This window comes from Gallus gallus, chromosome 1 (assembly GCF_016699485.2).
Source record: "Gallus gallus isolate bGalGal1 chromosome 1, bGalGal1.mat.broiler.GRCg7b, whole genome shotgun sequence".
Lineage (NCBI taxonomy): Eukaryota > Metazoa > Chordata > Aves > Galliformes > Phasianidae > Gallus > Gallus gallus.
Window position 1 is genome coordinate 166025622 of NC_052532.1, and position 26094 is coordinate 166051715.

At 38.4% G+C, this 26094-nt stretch overlaps 1 protein-coding gene and 1 pseudogene across 1 annotated transcript in view; both read right to left on the minus strand.

Annotated features, from left to right (window-relative positions):
• Window positions 1-26094, minus strand: part of VWA8 (von Willebrand factor A domain containing 8) — a 181262-nt gene that overhangs the window by 142949 nt on the left and 12219 nt on the right. The window contains exons 3-8 of the mRNA XM_425624.8: window positions 17540-17670; window positions 15299-15409; window positions 5808-5975; window positions 3724-3888; window positions 3282-3331; window positions 2837-2945 (exon numbers count right to left, since the gene is read on the minus strand). Coding sequence (XP_425624.5) covers window positions 2837-2945; window positions 3282-3331; window positions 3724-3888; window positions 5808-5975; window positions 15299-15409; window positions 17540-17670 — 734 coding nt within the window. The remainder of the gene's footprint in view (window positions 1-2836; window positions 2946-3281; window positions 3332-3723; window positions 3889-5807; window positions 5976-15298; window positions 15410-17539; window positions 17671-26094) is intronic.
• Window positions 19318-19444, minus strand: LOC121109517 (annotated as a pseudogene).

The following is a 26094-nucleotide window of genomic DNA, read 5'->3' on the forward strand; positions in this document are numbered from 1 at the left end:
GTGTGGCCAGCAGGGCAAGGGAGGTGATCCTGCCCCCCCTGTTCTGCACTGGTAAGACCTCACCTGGAGTACTGCATCCAGATGTGGAGTTCTCAGTACAGGAGAGACATGGATCTGTTGGAACATGTCCAGAGAAGAGCCACAAAAACGATCCAAGGGATGGAACACCTTTCCTACAAGGACAGGCTGAGAGAGCTGGGGCCGCTCAGCCTGGAGAAGAGAAGGCTGCAAGGTGACCTGATAGCAGCCTTTCAATATCTAAAGGGGAGCTTCAGGAAAGAAGGGGACAGACTCTGTACAAGAGTCTGTGGTGAAAAAAGAAGGGGAAATGGCTTCAAGCTTAAAGAGGGTAGATCTAGGTTGGATATAAAAAAAAGCCTTCTACACTTGAGAGTGGCGAGGCACAAGAAGAGGTTGCCCAGAGATGGGGCACATGCCCTGTTCCTGGAGATTTTCATGGCAAGGCTGGATCAGGCCCTGGGCAACCTGATCTAGCTGTAGGTGCCCCTGTTCATTGCAGGGGATTTGGACCAGACGATCTTTAAAGGTACCTTTTAACTCTAAGGATTCTATGATTCTACGATTCTAAAATCAACTTATGGTTAAATCAAAGTAGAGGATGATGACCCAGCGTGTGAAAGAGAAACGCTCAAGTTAGAATCAGTGAGAACAGTTGGCTTAGAAAACTGAGTGATTAAAACTAATTCTAAAAGAAACAGTTCTGGTCTATCCAAAAAAGACACTGTCATACAGTGGTAACATTTTCACATTCTCTAATGTAAAATAAAATGTTTCCTTCATTCCATAGTTTAGATAATGGCTTACAGCTCATTTTCTTTTCATCTCTCTGAAAGCTATCTGGCATTCATTTAAAAATAATTTTTCACTACAGGGCTCATAGAATAAGAAGTTATAATTTATTTTAAAATCCATCGTGTATTTCTTTCCAAAGCCTTTTATATACTCTTTCAATTCTCTAAACCTGAATTGTAATCACTTCATACTATCTGATGTGATACCACTAATTCAGACCAAAATTACATCTGTAAGTACCAGGCACAGTGACTTTCCAGCTTATAGTTGAGGGGACTGAGCACAGCAGTGACACAAATAGCTCACACCTTTTAATATGTACAACCCAATGAAAAGTAGAAATAATCTGCCACTGAGCAATCCCAGGGGTAAGATGGTTGCATGGAAGATACAATAGAGAATTATTCTAGTAGACTTCTCCACTATGGATTGTAGCTGTCAGGAACTATTGTATCTTCAAATATGCTCAGCCTGAGTCTCCTGATAACTCCCCTAAGTTTATTCTAAATTCACCAGCTATCCCAAAGACCTACTACGGGATTACACAGAATCACAGAATGGCCTGGGTTGGAAGGAACCTCAAGGATCATGAATCTCCAACCCCTCTGCTAGGCAGGGCCACCAACCTCCCCATTTACTAGACCAGGCTGCCCAGGGCCCCATCCAACCTGGCCTTGAACACCTCCAGGGACTGGGCACCTACAACCTCTCTGGGCAGCCCGTTCCAGCACCTCACCACTCTCCTGGTAAAGAACTTCCCCCTAACATCCAACCTAAATCTTTTCTCTTTCAACTTAAAACCATTCCCCCTTGTCCTGCTGTTATCTACCCTTTCAAAGAGTTTACTCCCTTCCTGTTTATAGGCTCCCTTCAGGTACTGAAAGGCTGCAATGACGTCACCCCACAGCCTTCTCTTCTCCAGGTTGAATAAGCCCAGCTCCCTCAGCCTGTCTTTGCAGGGGAGGTGCTCCAGCCCCCCGATCATCTTTGTGGCCCTCCTCTGGACCCCCTCCAACAGCTCTCTGTCTTTCTTGTACTGGGGGATCCATACCTGGACACAGTACTCCAGATGGGGCCTCACAAGAGCAGAGTAGAGGGACAATCACCTCCCTGTCCCTGCTGTCCACCCCTCTCATGATGGAGCCCAGGATACCATTTGCTTTCTGAGCTGCAAGAGCATACTGCTAGCTCATGTTAAGTTTGTCATCCATCAGGACCCCCAGGTCCTTCTCTGCAGAGCTGCTCTCAAGGACTGCTCCTTCCAGTCTTTATAGACGCCTGGGGTTCCTCCGGCCCAAGTGCAAAACCCTGCACTTTGCCATGTTAAACCTCATTAGGTTCACCTCGGCCCACCTTTCAAGTCTGTCAAGGTCCCTCTGAATGGCATCCCTTCCTTCCTCCGTGTCGATTGCACCACTCAGCTTGGTGTCGTCAGCAAATTTGCTGAGGGTGCACTCGATTCCATCGTCGATGTCACTGATAAAGATGTTAAAGAGCACCGATCCCAAGACAGACCCCTGTCTTGGGATTCATCTCATACAACTTAACGGTCTCTGATACAGGTATACCCTCATCTGAACTTTTAGTTGTTAAAGGAGAGTAGTAAGTGTCTTTGTAATGCAGCCAATCTGATTTACAACTACAGCATTAAAATAGAAAAATCACAACCTACAAAAACGCCTATTTCTCTCTACTGACTAATACAAAGAGGTTCATGACAACCTCACTGTCATCACAAACGCTGTATCTGAAGTCACTGAAGTTGATTAAGCAGAACAGGAACGTTATTTTGAAAACACACAGATACATTACATTCAACCATTTAAAAAATATTGTATGGTGCCATTCTTTGCCCTTCCATATTATGCTTGTTTGAAGTACTTTTCTTCAAACCATCCTCAGTTTTTTAGTTATTTATTTAAAATATTCTTGTTCATCTCCTTCCAGACACATGAAAAATACAGATCTAATTCTAAGAAATTTTAAGCTTGTACAGTTTCACAGCACATGTGTATGCACATACCAAAATCTGAACTGCAGCAGATAAGCTGTCTACAGGAAAATCTGGAAGTCCCAGTGTAGAGGATTCTTGAGAACAGAGAGTTGTAGCAAAAGACAGGATCTGAGAAATTCTGCATAGGAAAAAATAAGTACAGAGTTTTACATATGCCATCTATTCTTAAAATACTAAAGCCTAAACAGTTAATTACAGTTTAAGATCAGTATAAGATGCTGAAACTCTATCTGAGCAGAAAAAAAATAATGTGTGACTGAAGTTCTAAAGCATTAAGGATTCACTATGAAGGCTGCATATAAAAAGCTGTTTGAGCATACACCCACACATATTAAAAGCCTCTTCAGTTCTGGTCTCCACGTAGTGACACAAGTTATAAAAATAGCATGGAAACCTGAAATGACACCACATTTCTTCATTAATTTTGATTTTTCTTTTAATTATGAAAAATTACCTCTCTGCAGAGATGTTTGATCCAATTGAATATAATAGCTGAAGATGGTCCTGAAAATAGAACATAAAATCATAAAGTAAATTCATTTTTGGGTCATGCTGTGGGTCACAGCACATGATGTAGAGACACTTTCTATTTATTCTGCTAATTTAGACAAGAGTCTACCCATTCCTGAACACAGATTTAATTTTATGAATGGAAGGAAATATTATCAAATCTTTCTTCTAGAGTTACATTGTCTAATGGAAGCTATTTTTCTGCTGCAGCATTCCTTGGCAACTCTCAGCCCGCCTTTCAGGAATTTATTAGGGAGCAGTATGAAAAATGCCATTTAAGATAAATGTGTTATTTAGGTATTGATTTCAAAGGTGAGCTAAGTAAAACATCAAAATATTAGCTCTACTCAGTACAGATGGTCCAACTCTTCTGTTAAGGTGCTTACCTTAAAAGGCAGATGATAAATATCTCTAGCTTGAAATCTAGAGCGAAGGGGAGGATCCAAAGGGTTACCAGAGTATTTAGGTACTGGCAGGCCCAACGCTATTACACGAAAATCTTCACTAACCCGAACAATCCTCCATGCATCCAACTCTGATTTTGTATGATCCTAAATTAACCAACATAAAGCAGAAAAAAAAGTTACATCACTAAATACTCCTCCAAATTAAGCTGCAGGTAGACTGACGGTCCTTGTTTGTAAAGCTGTAAATATGGTATTGTTCCCATCTTTCATTCAGAAGTGCTAAAAAGCACTGAACTATTCTAATTTGTGGATCATAAAAGCAAGGTTTTCCAAAATGAACGTAGACAGAACATTTGATTATGCGCAGCTGCCAGGCAATTTGATTAGAGACCCCGCAGATGGTCATGGTTCAGAACTGTGCTTTCAGAACCTTGCTTTCAAAAGGAACAGAAAATAAACAGATGACAAAATTTATTTTAACCTGAATTACTAGAAGTGTGTTACTGTGAGTACATTTTTTTTTCTTCTTTTCCCTTCTTCTTGTAACTGTAAAGGAGACTATCATTGCTTTAAAATTTTCATTTATAAAATATGCTTTATTACAAGCAATACCAAAACAGAACTATCACTGGACTTCTTCACAAGAACGTCTATGTTGTGTATTTCAGTTGCTGTCCTGTAAAAGATTCAGTGCATACAAAGCAATGCACACTTAAGTCTTCACACATCACAGTTTCTTCTTCCTTGACCTAGTTATATAGTACATAATTATTCACACAGAAGAAAACGAACATTAGCTTATATAATGTAATATCTGCCAAACAACAATATTAGATTTAGTATTATAGCAAGAGATTTATTTAATTCATCAACTATTAACAGTGCACCCGAGGCACTCATTCTGAAGCATTTGATCATGAGAACAATCTTAAAAAGGAATAAAGAGAAGATGCTTTACTTAACTGCAACCAAATCTTGTCCGAGTCTGAATTCTTATTTTCAGTTTTTAAATACAATCACAATTTTAAAGTTTATTCTTCAAATTCGATAAAAATTCTCCCCGCAATTTTATCTTCTAATTAAATATCATAAAAAAGGTTTTTGGAAAAGGCACAAATCAGAAGATTTTGAACCAGGGATAAGAAACTGAAGAAATATCAATATATTTTCAGAAATGTGCTATGGAACTAACTACACAGAAGGCAAGCTCAACTAATTGGGATCAACTAGAAGGCTTACTGCATATTTCCTTCTTCCATATGGATTCAAATCATATACTTAACTACAGTTAGGTATGATAGACAGAAACATGAACAAGATCAGACAGGAGACCAACAGGTATGTCAGTGGACACTACAGCACACGAAAGTATGAAACAGAACACTGGTGGAAACAATGATCCAATTTACTAAGGTCTCCAAAAGGCCGAAGAGTATCCACTCAAATGTAAGCAGTGGGACTCAAACCTTGAAGAAAATTATAGTAACAGTAGCAGACACTACTATACCATTCCCTACCAAAAGTAAATTCACTAACCATTTCTTATAATTCGGATTGCTTACTCACACATATTTTACTAAATTAAAGGTGAGACAGCACTGAGAAATACTGTGTCACCGATCTTGACCTCTCTGTTTGGTATCCTAACATTTTAAAAGCTTATCAACAACACTATTACAATGTTGAATCATTATCCGAACTTCATGGGGACACTTTCAACTGCAGTCTCTTTTCACAACTATACTTTGTTTAATTTCAACAGCTTCCACATTTTACATACAAGCAGCATATAAAGCTGGCATGAACAACTGTTTTGTTTGTTTGTTTGTTTGTTTTTTAATGGGGATAGAGGGGATATAGGTTAAAATAATGTTTTAATTGAAACCAAAGTGGAATGGTCAGGTAACGTCCACCCTAAAATTTCAACCTGTGTAACATCTCGCATGCACACTGTGTCCAATCCCAAGCATTTGACTTCTAACTACTATTCTCTTCATAATAATATTCAAGCACTACCAAGAACAGGAAAACAAGAATGGAAAATCCAAATGGTATTTCCCTACCTGCAGAAGTTTGTCATAACGTTCTGCAGACATGAGAAAACGTCCATCTTCAAGTTGCATTTCCCTGTTCTCCAGCAAATTGTTTAACACAGGTAGGACATTGCGCTCAGCCTTCTCCAAACCTTCCAACACAAGGATTCGTCCTTCTGTAGCTGCACGAACTGCACACTTTTCAAAAGTAAAAAAGCAATATTGGAAGAGAAATAAACATCACATATCTCATGAAATCCTGCTGAAAAAGAATCCACAGATGCCTTCCAAAACAGTATTTCCATAATAATAATTTATTTCCATAATAATCAGTAAGATTGGAACAAGTTGCCCAAGGAGGTTGTGGATACCCCATCCCTGGAGGCATTCAAGGCCAGGCTGGATGTGGCTCTGGGCAGCCTGGTCTGGTGGTTGGCGACCCTGCACATAGCAGGCGGGTTGAAACTCAATGATCTTTGAGGTCTTTTTCAACCTAAGCCATTCTATGATACAATTCTACAAAGAGTGACAGCTGATTGTATTAACATATTCATAAGTTGGACTTTTATCTTATAACTGTTACAGGGACTAAAAAAGAAATAATAATATCAATAATAATAAAAGCTATTCTAGTCTCTTGTATCAACAGAATAAAGTGTAAAATCTTGTTAACATTTTGGTGTATACCCAGTGCATGGTAATAATCAGCACGTTTTATTTTTGATGTTGTATAATACTTCTCAGGTATGACAATTATGGAACAGCTATTTATACAGAAGACACAGTATAGAAGTGGTTGTACATGTTTACAACCGTATTAAAATATTTAGAAACCAAAGGTCAGATATTCCTTGGGATTATTCTGGTTATGAACCAGTGAAATTCCATTACCATTACGCTGGTTTGGTCTGACCGGGTAAAAAAAACAATCTGTTAAAACCAAGTGTGGGACATACAAACAAAACAATGCAATCAATAATCAGATGTTAACAATGTGATAAAATTAAAAATGTTTGTAATTATATTCCCAGACTGAACATGGTCTTCTATAAATACAGAATAAAAGCACAAACTTTCACTTGTGGATACTTTGGAGCACTTGGGATAGGAAGTTACTTCTTTTCTATATCTCACTTCATTAATTATTTGTGAATTCTTACTGTTTATACGTGCCTAATGTTTATCCAAAACATAAAAATAAGCTCTGGTGTTGGTAATTTTGTGCAGCTTCTTTGCAGTCAATGTTGTGGACTCAGGGAAATTCACTAAATTCACTTCATAACTATTATTCACAATTACTGCCCCATGAAAGATTCTGAAATTTAATGCTTTCTTGTCTATTTCCAGATTGAAAAAGTTTAACCAGATAATAACAGGGAATGTGTAGATGCACCCAACAGTAAGAGGCACCAAAGAGTTTTGCTTTCCATTCCAATTGCATTTTAACAATTTTAGACACAAGCACAGTGGCAAAGGGAGTATGACTGCAATCTATTCCCAGCGTGTCTTCTATGAACTCCTACAGAAAAACGTTTCATACGATACTAGATGGAAATCTCTGATGAATACAATGGATGTCAAAGACTGGGACAGAGGGAAAGAAGGAAGGAATGAGAAAGAATAATGAAAAAATATGAGGATTGAAAAGAATAAAATAAGAATTTTACATGGAAAAAAATTACAAAAAAAAAAAAAAGATCTACAAAGGACAGCTGGATAAATCTAAGTTATACACAAAGAACAGTTCAGTGCAACCAAACTGATGCATGGTACAAAGCATATGACAGAATCAGAGATCCATCTGGTAACACTAAAGATAACACTAAGTGGCACCCTAACTAATTTAGCTGCTTCTTATGCACACTACAGAAGTATACCTTTATAATTCTATTCTATAATGAAGTAGAAGTATGAACAACAATTATGGGAAAATAAGCCATGATGTAAGATTTTAACATCTTTATTAAAATAGTGATAACTGCTGTACCTAAGCTCACAAATCCAAGTATGCATCTGTGTATTAATTTCCCTTCCCTGACATTTTTAGGATCTATCCTCATAATCAATATCTGAACCCGTAATAACCCCATTAACCAAGTAAAGTCCTAGGACTATTTCCCTTCCACTGAATCACTAATTCCTTCCAAAAGTAATCAGCAAGTGAATTAATTTTATAGGCGAATTCACAATGTTATGCTTTAACAAGCAATAAAAAATTTCACCCTCTCCATTCCAGAAAATTTGTATGAAGGGCAAATTTTGTACTAACATTCTTCTCTAGGAAGCTCACTGGTAAAGGCAAAAATCTGCTTCAACCTGTTTAAATAGAAAACCTGAGTCTCCAGCAACCAGTCCAATACCTGGAATGAACAAAATGCTATATTCTCCAAACGTACTTTGGAGATACAGCCAGAATACGTTTCAACAAACATTTTATTTGCCAAGTGGGTTGGATTCTGCATATTATATGTCTAAGAAGACTTTATGACCAAGTTTTACTAGCCAGAGGAAAATACACATCTTGTTCATATGGTGTCAAAATATTTTCAGTATCCATAGAATCTAGTTGACTCATGTTGAGACATGCACACTATGAATGAAGGCCTGCTGAATTAACAGTCTTCCAGTATTACAGTCACAACATAACTGAGGCTGGCAGGGCCCTCTGGGTCCCTCCGCTCCAGCCCCTGCCCCAGCAGGGACACCCAGAGCAGGGTGCCCAGGGCCACGTCCAGGCGGCTCTGGGAGATCCCCAAGGAGAAGACCCCACAGCCTCTGGGCAGCCTGTGCCAGTGCACCATCACTGCACAGCACAGAAGGGCTCCTGGTGTTCAGAGGGAACCTCCTGTGCTCCAGCTTGTGCCCATGGCCTCTGATCCTGGCAGTGGGTACCAATAAGCCTCTCTCCTGGACTTGAACAATCTGGTATAGGTTTAGACTATCCAGAAGTATACCATGAACTTCAAAAAGATGTTTTCTACTAGCAGTACAATCTTGAGAAACACCTATTAAAGCATGCAGATCAATTCAGAAGATCACAGTTTAAAAAGAAAGCAATCTCCTGAGCTTGAAAACTGTTCAAAATTTTTATTCAAGGTTGTGTTGCTCAGTACAGTATTTCAAAATGGATGCTACAGATTATAAGAAGTATATATAGGTAGCCAAAGACGATCAGCTTCAGGAATGTCCGAGTGCTCAACTATGTTTTTTCAGTTCTTAACCAAAGAATCCCCATAACAACAATAATAACATCATCATCAAACTACACCAGGAAAGGTTCAGGCTGGACGTTAGGAAATACTACTTCTCTGAAAGGGTGGTCAGGCACTGGAATGGGCTACCCAGGGAGGTGGTGGAGTCACTGACCCTGGAGGTGTTCAAGGAACGTTTGGGTGTTGTGTTGAGGGACATGGTTTAGAGAGAACCATTGGTGAAGGGTGAATGGTTGGAGTGGGTGATCCTGTGGGTCTTTTCCAACCTTGGTGATTCTATGATTCTATGATTGTATGATTGTACTCTGATTGGCTTCTCTTTTTTTTTTCTTTAAACAAATTGTGCTCCTTGGATATTTTTAAAGCATTTCTGAAATACTGTAAACTATTCTCCAAAATATAATGAAATATACACACAATTCATCTGACTCTAAGGCTTGTGAAAAGTACTAACATCAGACAGCATAAAGTCTGCTCTTAAGCAGCTGTGTATCCCTGGTTGAACTGTGATATTTATGCAACCTGTTTGGAAATGAGTAATAAATTTCTGCAATAAGCTCTGCACACAACGAGGTATCTTCTGAATCATTAATTCAGTAATATCTGTGCACTGATGGGTTGTTTTGGAAACTAAAACACATAACAAATAAGAGGAAGGCAAGCAAGTTTGCAATCTGTCACTGAAAATCATTATTTAAAAGATGCTTCCCAGAAACTCATCTTCATAATTCCATAATGAAAACCCAAAAATAGCTGTGATGTCTCACTCTCTCACCAGCCTCATTTGTTCGAAGTGTTTAATATAAAATATAATTTGACAGAGGGTGTTATATTATGCAACCTTGATGGTAAACCTGAGATTAAAGGTATTAATTCTTGTTAAAAGGCAGAGAGGGATTTGTTACATGTTTATCTTCGGGTTTATTTTAACTGTACCTAGGGACTATTTTGCTCATTGAATGCAGAACCAAGCTCAATGCCTCCCACCTGTGCCCCCACAGATCTGAAAGAATGGTTACCTGGATACCTGCTCCAGAGAATACATGTACTTAAAACAGGCTGAGTTTCTTCCCCAAGAGCAGAAATCCTTAACACAGTATTACTCCCATAGTAACAGACTTAGGCAACAAATATGTAGTGTGGATTGCTTACTCTGCTTTCATAATGCACCTACAACAACATATTTCTCTCTTTAAAGGTAGAAACACCTTAGAAACTAAAAAGCACAAAAAAGGTTTTCACAGTCTTTTGCACAACTGAGCTCCTCCACTCGAGCAGTGCAAAGCACAACAACTGCAGGAACAATAAAACCCCACTCACGAAAAAAGTCACACGAATAAACTTACATAGCAACAGAAAGAGGGGACAGAATACCTCGACATAACACACATGTCTAAGTGCAAACATCAGATAAAGGGCATTTTTATAAAGCTAAGCAGAGTAGTTGGCAAGAGCGTAACAATTTCAACAGTGTTGTTTGAAATGCCACCACTGGAATCTAATTTGGTTTTCTCAGCAGAATGAATAAAATAAAACCAGAAAATTCTGGTCACTCTGAAATTTTGAGATTTTGAGCTATATTATTTCTAGAGGGACCTAGACAGGCTGGAGAAGTGGGCCCACAAGAAACTCTTGAGTTCCAATAAGGCCAAGTGCAGGGTGCTGCACTTGAGTCGGGGCAATCCCAGGTATTTATACAAACTGAGGGAAGATCTCCTTGAAAGCAGCCCTGTGGAGAAGGACTTTGGGGTCCTGGTAGATGAGAAGCTGGACATGAGCCTCCAGTGTTGCAGAATGGCTTTGGTTGGAAGGGATCTTAAGGATCATCTAGTTCTAACCCCCTGCCACGGGCAGGGTTGGCACCCACTGGATCAGGTGAAATCAGTTTAATTTTAATCTATAAGAAATTATAAATTTGCAATCCGAGTATTCCTTTAATTACATCACAGCCACTCATCTCATATGCCTTCTACATGAAATCAGGATACCAGACTCTTAACAAGTCCAGTTAAACGATGGCAATTTTAGGAGCATAAAAGCAGTATTGCAAAGGATTAGAACAAAAAGAGTTAAGAGGTATTATACAGAGGTCTTTATCATGCTTATTTTTTTTTTCTTAATAGACAAGAAATACTGTGTTTATGTCAATGAAGATTAACTTCAAACAAATACTACTGGTTTCTACCTATTTCTACCTAGCATTCTTCTTACTGTGCAATGTTAGGCAGAACTGGAAAATTAATAGTTTATTTTCATAATTTTGGAGCGCTGCACTGCACACCTCTACTTTCTACAGACTTTCTTGTCTAGCTGCCTATACCAAATAGACAGATACTGCAGTGTCGAACAGTCATTAAAACACATCACACTATCTTGATGATGCCTTTGTTGTGGCTAACTTACCAGTTCATCAAAAACTCACTGTGACCTCCAACATAGTCATAATAAATCACAGAACTACACAGTTTGCATTTTCTGAATATTTTTCTTAACATCTGAATTATTCTTACACCTTTGCTAGGGAATAACAAGTTTTTGTGGTATATATGTACTTACTTATATATATATATACACATACACAGGCTTAAATATGAGTTTTTTATTCAATTAATCTCACATCTTCCATCACTTTCTACAAATTATCTTCCTGATCTCTTCTGATTAAAAGAAAATAAATGTAATTCTATGTAGTGCTATGCTGCTTGGGGGTTTTGTGTCACATTTGTTTTACAGATAGGACAGTTTAAGCTGTCATTTCATTACTCTTTGAGTTCAACTGGTTACTACATGAAGTCCTTCAAACCAGAGCAGATCATTTTTCTGTTACCTTGACAAACAGTTCTACATTTCATCACTGTATAACCTATATATCCCTAACTGCATCATCAAAGACATTCTGTTAAAACAAGCAGGCTCACATGGAGCGTTGGAGCTGTTGGAGAGGGTCCAGAGGAGGGCCACAAAGACGATCAGAGGGCTGGAGCACCTCCCCTGTGAAGACAGGCTGAGGGAGATGGGCTTGTCAGCTTGGAGAAGAGACCTCATTGCAGCCTTCTGGTACCTAAGGGGAGCCAACTCTTTACAAGGGTAGATAATAGCAGGACAAGGGGAAGTGTTTTTAAGTTGAAGGAGGGAACATTTAGGTTGGATATCAGGGGGAAGTTCTTTTCTGTGAGAGTGGTGAGGTGCTAGAACAGGCTGTCCAGAGAGGCTATGGATGCCTCATCCTTGGAGATGTTCAAGGCCAGGTTTGGATGGGGCTCTGGGCAGCCTGGTCTAGTATTAAATGTGGAGGTTGGCAGCCCTGCCTGAAGTGGGGGGGGGGGGGGGGTTGGAACTTGATGATCCTTGAGGTTCCTTTCAACCCAAGCCATTCTATGATTCACACAATTCAAAGATACACTAACTCTTTGCATACACAGAAATAGCCATGATTCACACACGCATCCATCCACAGCTTAATTAGCAAATATTGAAAAGTGATCTTATATTTGTAGTTTCTCAGCATACGCCCATATAAAATTGTTCTATTTATTTCATCCTCAGTTAGTTTGACCAGGCTAAAGGGAAAAGATTGTTTGCATAACCAGGAGTTCTGTGTTTGGGAAGAGTGTTTCAATTTAATACTAAAGCTGGAAGATGCAGTGGTAACAAAACCAGGCGCTCCAGGCAACACAGGAGTGATACACCTCTGAAGCAGAAATTAGCTTAGGTGCTCTCCCAGTTATACACACTATGTAATCTTAATGTAGGATTTCCTTAGATGTAACAATTAAAAAGCATAGGAGGCTGTAGTAATAAAAATTTAGATCGGAGGCATGCACGTGATATAAAGAAAAATTGCATGAGAAATGGAAAAAGAGTCAAAAATATTGAAATTTTGAAATATCTGAGATTATATGTAGACCTATAAACAATTATAGCACCGTAACAATCACTCACAGACAACTTTGCAAACCTGATGACTGACTACATGAAATTTATTTTTGCTAACAATATGCCAGTTGTCATCACAGTATACTATCATTCAAGGTGTTAGATAACTACATTATTATATTGTGACTTGCAAAGAGACAGGTAAGTTTTATTTGACCCACAGAATTCAGCCAGTGGATGTTCTGGAAAACAAGACTTCTGAGCTTTGCTGTTTTCTATCTAGTGTCATGAACAGCAAGCATAAGATTCCATAGGAAAGGAAATAGTGTATAAATCTGAAAAGTATAGCTTATATCTTCAGTTTCTCATATAAGTTCATCTTTTCCTTAGCTCACCTATGGCAATGGAAGCAATCCAAGCTCTTCTAGAAATATTTTCTTAAGGCTACTTACTGCTGCCTCCTCTGTCTTGAAACAGTTCATAGTCTGTGGCTTAAAAAAGACTAGGATCTAGCTTCTGCAATGTTTTGCATTGATAGGCTTATGTGAAAATGTTATAATTATTGAATAAACTAATTCAGACTTCTGCATAACCTGTAAAACTTCATTCCTTTTATTACCAAATGTAACTAGATCTTGGATGGATCTAAATGTAGCTATCTATCATACTTCAAATGTCTATAATTAAAACACAGAGCAAGAAAACTTTGGGTAGAACATCACTGTCTAACAGGTTCATCTTTCATGTTTTCAGTACACATCTAAATAGCAATTATTTATTTTATAATCTTTCCCACAAAATTTAAACATATATAGTCAACTTGAGCATGATTTACTTGAATATCTTACTAAAGGAAAACCCTGGTCTGAAATACTACTATGTTGGTCTCTGGTAAAAGCCTTTCAACTGAACATTTCCAACAGATGAAAGAACATAGGTAATCTTAGACCTTTACCTTAGAAAGGTAATCTTCACAGAACGTTCTTACTGAAGTGAGATCATTCAAAATAGCTTGTACAAAGTGAAGCAAGCTGCTTCGTATTTATACTGCGATCACAGTCTTCACACAAATACAATTAACAGATTATTCTCACACCTTGCTGAGATTCATACAGTCCCTAATACTTTGCTTTTATAAATTTTAATTAACTAATGCTTTTACACTGAGAGAGAATTTATTTTAACTACTCTGCAGTAAGCACAAGGATAAGACTGTCTATAACAACGGTTAGCAATGGAGCTCATGAGTTAATAAGTTAGCTCTATAGCCTGCACAAATGTTTTCACCCTCTGGTAAACAAGAAGTCATTTACAGCCCTAATCCACAGTACAGTGCTTTAAGTTATCTCATATTGTACAACTCTCGTATTTACGGATAACCATTAAATAATTTCAAATCTGAGAAGTAACTTAAAAAGGTTACTTAGATCATCTATCACTCAGAGTCAATTTATCATGATTTCAAGAAAATATATTCTGAAGGTTGGTAGTGCTGAAAAAGAGATCGATTGTACTTCTTTTTTTCCTTATTTTAAAAATAGTAAATTACTTATTTAATGTAGAGAACAAAATTTCTAGGCTTTCTTTCCTCTCCTGTTCCCATTCTACCTTCCACCCACAAATTACTCATAGGATGGTGCTATCATTAACCTCTATCATACTAACAACTGAAAACTGCTTTAGATAACACATTTAAACTCATACTACATCAGAGAAACTGGCCCACCCTATTTATTTAGACATCTAACCTGTATACAAATTAAAACAGACATTCTAATCAAAGTGCATATTTTACCTGTGGACATGCCTTTGATAGCTTACAAAGAAATTTTTCCTAATGTAAGTCACTCTACTGTTTTACTTAAAGGTAGTCCTTGTGTTGGGAAAGTACTGATGACAGGAGTGTTTAAATCATTATTTTAATTCTGATCAGAAGTGATCTTCTGAACCAAATCTCCCAGTTGTCTCCATTTACTGTGCTTGGGTTGAAGTATACAGAGCAGTACTAACATAAATGAACTAGACTCTTTCAATGACGTTAGATCAAAGGACTCATTTTGAAAATACATCTGAAGTGCTACAGAGGTTAGACAAGAGCAATATCTAGAGAAGTGCTTGTGAAACTACAGTTGACCTGCACTGAATGAATTTTACTTCTCATCATTACAATAAACATAATAAATTGTCTCCCTAATTGAGTCTAAATAAAAGGGTAAAACCCTGTGGTACTTGGAATAGAGGGAGCAATCTTGGATTTGGGAAAAGATAACATTTTCAGTAATAACAAAGTCAGGAGTGTTTTATGAAATTTTCTAGCCATCAGAAATATACCAGTCATTCTGTATGCCACGTATCGAGTTTTCATCATTTAAACCATGATTTCCTACAAACCAGTTGTGAACAGCAATGAGGTGGTGTGTGACTGCAACTTGCCTGATCAAGATAAAAAGCACTGCCATCTCGGATCTCTCGTCGCTGTTTGAGGTCTGTCTCCGTGGTGTCCCTTGAGAGTGCAATATATTCAACCTCTCTCTTTGTCAGTTCCTGCGGACAACAAACTGAGGTTACTACAAAAACAAAACCACAATTCCAGTAAGTGAACTTTGAACAATAAGTCCAATGGTATAATTATACAAAAGAGCTCCAGACAACAGCACAGCGATCTGAAATAACTCTGAACAAAATCTAATATATCATATTTTTAAAACGTTTACAGTGTGTTCTGCCTCAAACAAAATGGTTTGAATTTCTGCTCAATAAAGTTTTATTTCCCCGAATCTGTTCTAAAAACATAATAACCAGCTACATAGATGTTCAATTGAGCATCCATAAAGTCTTCTTTATGGCCAATTTTCTGGTTCTGGACCGAGAAATAATCAACATCCACAAATCATGAATAGAAATCCAAGTTTTCCATAAATTATTTGAAAGCTTCAAATCTGTCACTGCTCATTAACACACTGTGATACAGTTGTGATTATTACCTGCACATACTTTGTCAATATACTGATGAACTATATTTTTCTCACCACCTCTGCCTTTAATAACACAAGTTGCAGTTTACTTCTATAAAATTATAGACTACTTCAGAAAACAAAATCTTTACGTTTTTTTTATTATTATTTTAATTCAGTAGGAGTTCTACTTATAAATTTTCATCTTAAAGCAAAAAACAAAACAAAAAACCAATGTACTTACACCTGATGCTCCTGCTACTTCTTTATCTATCTGAGATTTAACGCATTCTGCTAGGAAACAGATTGATGCTGAAATGCCCCTAGCCCTTATCACTCATGGCAAGGTATGAGATCTCTCTTTAGAGATTTCAGATATTTGGGGGAAAAAAAATATATAAATGAAACAAAGTTATTAAAAAACAAACAAAAAAACAACCAAACAACAACAACAAAAACCATGACAAATACTTCATCTTTTCTGTATCTAGCTGGCTTAAAAAGCCACCTCTATGATGCATGTAGGTATAATCTTGTTTTAGTATGACTAATAGAAAAAAGAACAAAAGGGAGAATACACCAGTTCTCTTTAACAATTAGCCTTGTGTAGTAGCAACAGTAGATAGAAGTTCTCCAGGCTACACTGTTTCAACAAAGGGACCACAGCATGTAGTACCTCACATGCAAAGATCAGTCCCTCAAGCAATTATCTCATAGGGTGTTGAAACAGTAAGCAGCAATCTTTCTAATAATGCTCATGTGTATACACACTGTGGTGTAAACAAGGATACAGCCTATGTCCCATGCCTTGATATCAGGTGTCTCCTCTTTTTAGGTTATATCAAACTCTTCTCATCTCTTCTAAGGAATGCACTGAGCTACCAAGTAGCACATCTGGTCTATTAGAGCAAGAAATCTTTTTTCTCCTTTCCAAAATTCAAAATCAACAGCTTTCTCCTGTGCGTTTTCCCTCTGAGAGCTAGTCTTTGAATTCCTGTCTTTTGATTTGAAAAGAAATGGCTGATCTTCATGACAATTGTTATACACCACCATTTTGATTCTTCTGCACAACCAGATCCTGGGTAGAATTGATGGCAGACAAAGCCCTATGCACATTTTCTTTTGGAGCAGACAGCCACCTCCCATCCTGATCAGTTAAGATGACTTATGCACAAATGACTTAAATGTAAAATCTTGCACACAGTGCTGCCATGGTTCATGCAGATGGATGTAGGCAAGTTCTTCCCACATTCCAAGTGTGGATCACACACACATCTCCACTTTCTGATCACTCATGATAACTGTTCCCAAATGTTATTTAGAATACTCCTTTCCCAAATCCTTTACTTCATGTCTTTTTCTATAAAAAGAAGCAAAAAACGATTTGTTGTCTGTAACAGTAGGCAGATATCTTAATCTTCCAACATACATAATGCCTAGAACAAACTGTTTCTCCATTTGTGATAGCATATGGTACCATAGTCTTCCAACTTTCTTTTCCCTGGAGTTTAGGCAGAAGAACGTATTAAAATGTCTGCACTTTTTATTCATCTAAAACAAACTGAACTCTGGAAAGAGCATTTATGGAAAAACTTATTTACCTCCTCAAGTTGCTTGTTGTGAAATTTTATACTAATGCTTTCCTCAGTTTGGCTAGTAGAGGAATATCTAACTGACATTAGTGACTATTTCTCCATTAACTTAAATCAACCATACGTACCAGATACTGCATGGCAATAGACCGTCGCAAGGGCCCAGGAGGTCCAATAAGAAAGACATCTTGGCCGAGAAGATCTTTCTGCATTATCCATCTTAAATGCTGTACTACAGACTGGGCCAAAGAATCTGTCACTTTGAAAGAAAAATAAAGACAAGAATATATTATTTAAGTCTGAAAAGCATTAGAGATACCTGGTCATCCACGCAGTTTTTTTGTTCTTTTCTCAAAAACTAAAACAAAAGCATAAAGATGTGTTATCCTAAAGCTAACAGAACTAACAGAAGTGCAGAGAATCATAGAATCATAGAATCACCAAGGTTGGAAAAGACCCACAGGATCACCCAGTCCAACCATTCACCCTTCACCACTGGTTCTCACTAACCCATGTCCCTCAACACAACATCCAAACGTTCCTTGAACACCTCCAGGGTCAGTGACTCCACCACCTCCCTGGGCAGCCCATCCCAGTGCCTGACCACCCTTTCAGAGAAGTAGTATTTTCTGACATCCAGTCTGAACCTTCTCTGGCGCAGCTTGAAGCCATTCCCTCTAGTCCTATCACAAGTCACACGAGAGGCCAAGCCCCAGCTCACTACAACCTCCCTTCACGTAATTATAGAGGGTAATAAGATCTCTCCCAAGCCTCCTCTTCTCCAGACTGAACAGTTCCAGCTCCTTCAGCCGCTCCTCATAAGGCCTGCGCTCCAGACCCCTGACATAGTTTCTCTTAGGCTACTTACTTTACATAATAGTTTATATCTTACCCACTGCCTTTCCCTCTGTGAAACTGCTCTTTTAAAAGAAGTAAAACACAACAAAAACAGAAAAAGGTTGTTGATCTTAATTTCACACTGAGCTCATTAATGAAAAGACTTCTCAGCATCAGTTTGATAAGTTGATTATCGTTTGTAATAGAATCATCCAACCTACATCCCAACGCTTCTGTGGATCGTGAACTTCAAATAACTAAACACAAGCAAGCCAGGAGGGAGGTTTATTTATGCATGTGTATATATGGTTGCTTTCAGAACGATGTGACAAGACCAATGACAGGGTTTGAAGCGAGGGCCTCAAGGGTGGTGCCTGCAATGCTGGAGAGGCATCTAAAGTGCAGTAAGAAAGGAGTGGGAGAAGATGAAATCACCACATTACTAATTGTTTATTTACCTTTTTTTAGCCTGTTTACTGGTTTCAATTAGAAACCAAAATTTTTAGAAACAAGCCTTGTTTCTACTTTAGCTATCCTGAGGCTGAGAAAAGGACAGAGTTCAAGGAGAGCAAGCAGTAGCATCCATCAATTCTCAGGGCTTCCAATTTGCCTTTGTATCTTTGTGTATCAGAAATACAATTCCTTTTTGTAAAACAATAGAAACAGCAGAAAATGATCCTGTGAGATTCTAGTAAGATGGTATAAGGGTGGCTAAGGAAAACTTTATTAAAATCTTAAGTGAAGACTTAGATCTATCACGCAGGAAAACAATCTGAAATCTTCTCCCACTTCCAGTGAAAGCAGCTATAACCTCACCACCAATATGAGCAGGAGTAACATACACACATAAATAATCATAGGATGGCCTGGGTTGAAAAGGACCATAATGATCATTGAGTTTCAACCCCCCTCCTATGTGCAGGGTCGCCAACCACCAGACCAGGCTGCCCAGAGCCACATCCAGCCTGGCCTTGAATGCCTCCAGGGATGGGGCATCCACAACCTCCTTGGGCAACCTGTTCCAGTGCGTCACCACCTTTTGTGTGAAAAACTTCCTCCTAAAGCAAGCAGCCTACAGCACCCTATAGTCCCAGGAGGTCCCCCATCCAAGTATCCAAGTACTAACCAGGCCCAACCCTGCTTAGTTTCCAAGATCAGATGAGATTGGGCATTCCCAGAGTGGTGTGGCCGTGGACTAAACAAGCAACCTATGCATTAGGACCATCAGATTAACTGTAAACAAACATTTCAGGGTTTGGTTTGGCTGTTAAACAACTGTCATTAACGTGCCTGGGATTACTGCATGTACTGCTCACTCAAACGTTGGTGTGGTAAGATTGTATGAGTGAAGGCATACATTCTTCTATACTGCAATACTGTTTTTATTCAAAAGCAATACACATCACATGTACCACACACCATAGGCAAATGCAAATTAGTCCCTCACAGAGAACATATTCCTTTCTATGAGACTTTCAAGAGACTAAGAAAATTCATATTACATATAATTCTCATGAAATAAGGGCTAATGAAGCACACCAGACCCGCTCTGTCCTAATTCTGCTGCTTTAAAAGTATGCTAATTTGAAAAGCATCACACAAATAGCCTTTGATGAAAGGTACCACTAAAGTTCCCAGATAGAGACACATTCATTATAACTTCCACCTGTTGTATGAATGCACTGTGTGCATCATTAGTGTGTTTTTTTAGCAGCTGCTACGAAAAAAATAGGTACATTCCCTAAATTGGACAAATAACCTTGCAAATCTTGCTGGAACAGTGAATTCTTTTCACATCAAAAGTCACACATTTGAAGCATCGACACAACATGACTGCAGGCACCTCTGGTGTATCTCACTTAACATGTGTAGCTACCTTTTTTATTTTTAGGATGGCCTCAAGAAAAAAAAATATCTCAGGTCAGACTTAAAAGCAGCACCATAAATAGGAACAGGATTTTAGAGTGTTCAGCAGCATCTGTAAGACAAACTGTCACGTAAATGGGAACGTAAGTACACAGCATTTGAAATCTAACAATCTTTGGAACATGACCCCCCTCCTTCCCCTGCAAACCTTAAGGCATTTCAGGATGCTTATGTTCCTCTGATTCCCTAACTTTGCTTTTGGAGAAAGGGTCACAAAAAGACACCATTTCTTATTGATTTAAAGTTACTAGAAAGTGGTTTCATTGCTTCATCATTCAAATAATTCTTCCCACGTACAGGTTACAGCTAGATCAATTATAATGCACAGACATTGAATATGAAGTCTACACCGTATAAACTGCTCCCACAGCACATTATACTTTTCAAAAGAAACTTCAGATGTGCATATGCAGTATAATATATATTATTTCTATATATTAAGACTACTTTTACTGTGGTATCTGCAAAGCAAACTTCTTTTGTCTATCACAACTTGAGAAAAATCCTCTCTATTCAAGTATTATATATTAACTCGACTCCAAGAGGCACATAATCATTTTCTGTGACATTTAGAAGACAAGGCAAACTGGCTGCAAAAGCATGAGCACAGATAATGCAGCAGTTTTTATTAATTATCCCATGAGTCACATAACACCTAATGCAAACTGGGTTTGCACAAGCTGTTCAGTGGCACTCTGCTGATTTGCGCTAGTTGAGTAGCTGGCCCAATATTCTTAATCTGCAGGGTGATGCGTTGGAAGCCTCCACAGCGTATTCTCAAAGACACCATCTGGCACATGCAGAAGAGTAGTCAGTGCTACAGTTTGCTGTTCCTGTTTATTGACGACAGCCAGAGAAAGAAACTGGATTAGATCACTTTTTAATATGTTGTAAGTGGGAAAACACCTGGCAGAATCTTTGCAAACGTTTTGTAAAGTGGGCAGTTAAAGCAGAATGGAGAAATCCTCAAATAAGAAAAGAAGAAAACATAGTAGATTGATTTTGAAGCAAATGCAGCAGCCGCTGCTGTTTGATCCACAAATTAGCTTTTGATAAAACCAAGACTGAAATGGATATGTTAGCCTCTGAAATTTTCCAGTTCACTCATATGTGAATTCTTGGCATATGCTATGCTCACTGAAGCCGTAAGATTCAGTGGAGATAGCAGACAGTATCTGCTGGCAAGTTGTTGTAGCCCACCTACAGAAGAAATCCCATAAATGACAGATACCTCTCCCCACTGTTCAGATGCAAACAGACAAATAAACCAATTGCCAAGAATATTTAATGCAGACGAGATATAAAATATGCTACAGCTCAAGTCCCTGGATAACTCTGGTTTGGCCAATCAAACAATAACCAGCACTTAAAATCATAGAATCTGTAAGATTGGAAAAGACCTCTAAGATCATCTAGTCCAACTTCCAACCCATCACCTCCATGCCCACCAAACCACGTACCCCTTGGACGATACCACTGTGTGTCATTCAAACAAAATACAAAAGATACTGCATACTCACACCTTTGCTAAAGCACTTGTTTAGAGTTTGAGAACAACTCCTTTTTTTCCAGGTGAGGTGAAAATTTGTGAGGAAAAATGATCTCCCTTTTCTATAACCACCAAGGGCTCGCTCGGTTGTACACACCATTTGCTGCACAACCAGTGTAGGGGTGGCAACTCTATAACAGGAAGGAGGGGACAAGGAGAGAGGCCTCTGTCTATAGACACAAACATATCTTTAAAAAGGAAAATGTTCAAAACAACTGAGCTCACCAAGACATATTTCACAGCTTTTGTGTGGCAGGGGGAAGGCAGGGCAGCTGAGCTGAAGAGGAAGGCCCTTATGTGCAGCCTGCTTTCAGCTGCTTTCATTTAGCATTTTAAAAGGAAAAATCTGTTGCTCTTCCAATTTCACACTGATGCATGGAACCCAAGGAGTTTTCAAAGGCTCATAATGTGGTTGCATCACAGTCAGTTTTCATTGGATCACTATTTTTCCTCATAAACTTTTCATGGAAACGGTCTTCATTCCAACAATTTTTGTTCTTGCAGTGGTAGGGCAACAAGTAGTGAATCTTTGCAGGGGTTTAGAAAGGGAGAAGTTACCTCCTTGGATTAGACTGTAAATCTATTTATCATTAATTCCTCCAAACCGGCTGCCTCACAGGAAGGCGTAAGATCTACATAGGTAGATCACTGACTCCTTTTGAATATACATGAAAAGAGAACACAGAGGAATCATGTGAAACCAAACAGCTTTCTGGAAGGAACACTGAATGGGATTCAAAAGACTAAGATTCCCTTACTAACCTACAAATATGGAATAAATGAAACTTATTAGCTGTATGTGTAACTCAGAAGAAAATATATAGCCAGAGCAGTTACATCAGCGTCCAACTGGTGGGCCACACTGTGCCTGCTTTTGAGCACAAGAGCTCCATCCAGTACAGACACATTCATGAGATTCAAGAACTGACCAAGAAAAATGATCAAAAATCTAGAAGACATGGAAAAAGTAAAGATACTGGAATTCAGACTAGAGAAAAAATGAATTATGGAATCATAGAATCACAGAATCATCATCAAGGTTGGCAAAGACTTTTAAGATCATCCAGTCCAACCATTCACCACCACCACCAATATTTCCTACTAAACCATGTCCCTCAATACAACATCTAAACATTTCTTGAACACCTCCAGGGACAGTGACTCCACCACCATCCTGGGCAGCCCGTTCCAGTGTCTCTGGATGACCACTCTCTCAGAGGAGAAATATTTCCTAACATCCAACCTGAAATTCCCCTGGCGCAACTTGAGGCCATTCTCTCTAATCCTATTGCTAGTTGCATGGGAAAAGAGGCCAACCCCCACCTCACCACAGCCTCCTTTCAGGTAGCTGTAGAGAGCGATAAGGTCAACCCTGACCCTTAAAATCTTGTTAAAATCTTTAACAACTGTATTCCAATAAGCAAGACACGATAACAGTTAAAAAAAAAAAAAAACCCACAAAAAAAAAAAAACAATTTGTACATCATGGTTATTATGAATTAGAAGTGGAAAAGCTTCTCACTCCCTCCCCCCCCCCCCCCACACACACACATTAATCATTAATTACTGGAACAAATTGAGCAGGTTAGGTCTGGAATCTACATCATTGACACATTTTGAGACCATAGAGGGTAAATAACTACCTTTATCTATAGCTAGGATTCAGCTTACTCTGCTATGAGGCACCAGGGACAGTCTTCAGCACCCAGACTTTTCCTGAAGATTTCTATGACAATGTGCCACCCTCTGCTCCAGCCTTGGTATAAATAAAATAATGGGGACAATGATGTAAAATGCTGAGAGCCTTACAGACAAAGAAACACTATTGAAAATTCTTGGAGATAACAGCCAAGCAGTATTACAGCTGCAAGGCTACAAGAAAACTAAGTGCTGAAATAATCACAAACTCTGACAAGAGACATCTATCTTTATGCTAGAAGAAAAGAAATGTAATGACAAAACCTTTGTTAGCATGAAATTACAGTCATCTCGCAATCCAATCTGTCTCAGGAGTGTGTTTCATTGGGTAACTTGTAGATTTGATGTAAACTAAAAAGAAGGAACACACATTCCAGCACAAATCTGAACCCACTTTGAGCAAGAACTGAGCACACACACTTGTTCTCCTCTTCTGCAAATGGTGCATACCATTCCAGGACAAGAACACAGAGGCATCTTACTCTTATGGCAACACTGATTCATAAGCAAAAAAAGCTGCTGACACCACTGATCCCACTACACAGAAATAGCTCTCATTTCCCCAACATTAAAAGAATCCCCCTTCAACAACATCATTAGTTGAACCATTTAGTGCTGTTTTCTTTCTCTATTTCATCCCCATATATCTCAACTGAAATAACTAACAACTTTTATGACTTAACAGGGACACACTGAACCCCAGAAGCTATATATGCATTTCACTTCTGAAGGGAGGGCGACATAAAACCACAAACTGTTTGAAACTAACTTTTCCAAATGCAACAGTTACCTGTAGTAGGAATATAGGCAAGTTCCCAAATGCATTTGCACCTTCACACAGCAGTACCTACATGGCATTGCCACTGAACGTCACCTTTCCTGCTTGAATGAGAATTCCCTGTCATTATACAAAGCCTTCTGGAAGAGCTACGTTAGGAATTTTTTGGTCAAGATTAGTAAACACGAAGTAACACAGAAAGCCACACCAAGTTTCTCCAAAGAATAATTACAGATAAGATCAAACTTTTCGGGCATGGTGGGATTTTAAAAATGTAGGTTTTGTTTTTACTGATAAAAGAACAAGCAGTGCAAAACTAAGTGCCTGCCTTCTAGAACGTGTCAGATGTAGTTATGACAGAAACCCCATTAACAAAATTCCCTCGCCTATGACTCATTTTTACTTCTCACTTAGCAAAATTTAAAACAATTCAGACTTTATGTACCTTTAATTATCATCTTCCAAGAAAAAGCCATTTGCCAACAACAGCAAAACAGTATTTTTATGTTAGCACACAAAATGGAGTGTTTCATAGTCAGGTTGCTACGTACCTACAAAAAGCCAAAAAGCAAAACATCAAACCAGAAGGTAACCAGCAGCACATATCCTCTGTGTTTCAGCAAAATGTAATGACATTCAAAGAAAGACTTAAAATTTGATCAGTTTAATGTAGTAATAGAAAGAATGCAGTTACTTGGTATTAGTTAAAGATAAAATGACAAGGCTAAGATTTTGTAGGTACTTAATATAGGGAATGGCTTCAAGCTGCGCCAGGGAAGATTCAGGCTGGACGTTAGGAAATACTACTTCTCTGAAAGGGTGGTCAGGCACTGGAATGGGCTGCCCAGAGAGGTGGTGGAATCACCAACCCTGGTGGTGTTTAAAGAGCGTTTGGATGTTGTGTTGAGGGACATGGTTTAGCGGGAACCATTGATGAAGGGCGAATGGTTGGACTGGATGATCCTGTGGGTCTTTTCCAACCTTAGCGATTCTATGATTCTATGATTCTAATATATTTACATTCTTTATTGTGTTACAGTTTTTCCTCCAGATTCCCATTTTCTGTTATTAAGCACATGAATATTCTACCTTATTAATTATAACTAATGTAGTATTTAGGTTCACAAGCACAAATCACGTACCTTAAATATCCCTACTGTTCAATAAATGAATACTAATGAACAGCAGTATCTCAAGCATGCCAGTCATGATCATTCAAAAAGAGAAGCAACTAATAAGATATAATAATAATTATATGTAATTATTAGCAACGTAATAACTGCTAATAAATCTTACTTCTAGTTGTAGAATCAGAGTCTAGCTAAGATCCCACAACTCCGTACAGTTCCACTTTAATACCTATTTTCACTAGTTTTCAGCTACTTCTTCCTTTTTAAAATCACCTAACTAAAACAACATTCTTCTTTAATTTCATCAAACATTTTTATACTCTTCTTACCTTCTCAGTCCAAAGAACTGAAAGACATTCTGTTACTGCAACAGAGTTAACATTTATTTTGCTGAAAAGTGCAGATTTACCAGAAGTTGTAACAGTGTCTGCTACTGTTAGAAGTGGAAGGTATGGAGGCACTGTTAAAATTAAAGCTTTTGGTACAGCACAGAAAAGGAGAAAACAAATCCATCTACAAGAAACTTAAATAAGTGAAATTGATCACGTTAGTCACGGATACAGACAACTAACATGTTTCATGATCAAATGGGAAAGCCAGCATAGGAAATAATGAAACACAAAAATCTATCCTTTAAGAAGCTATATAAAGAAATAACACAGAGCAGCATTTCTCAACTGTTTGGCCCAATTCCCAGAGAGCTCACAAGGTGTGGGAAGTGCTGTTACACTCAGAAACGGAAATCCTTTCTTAATGGGCTACCCC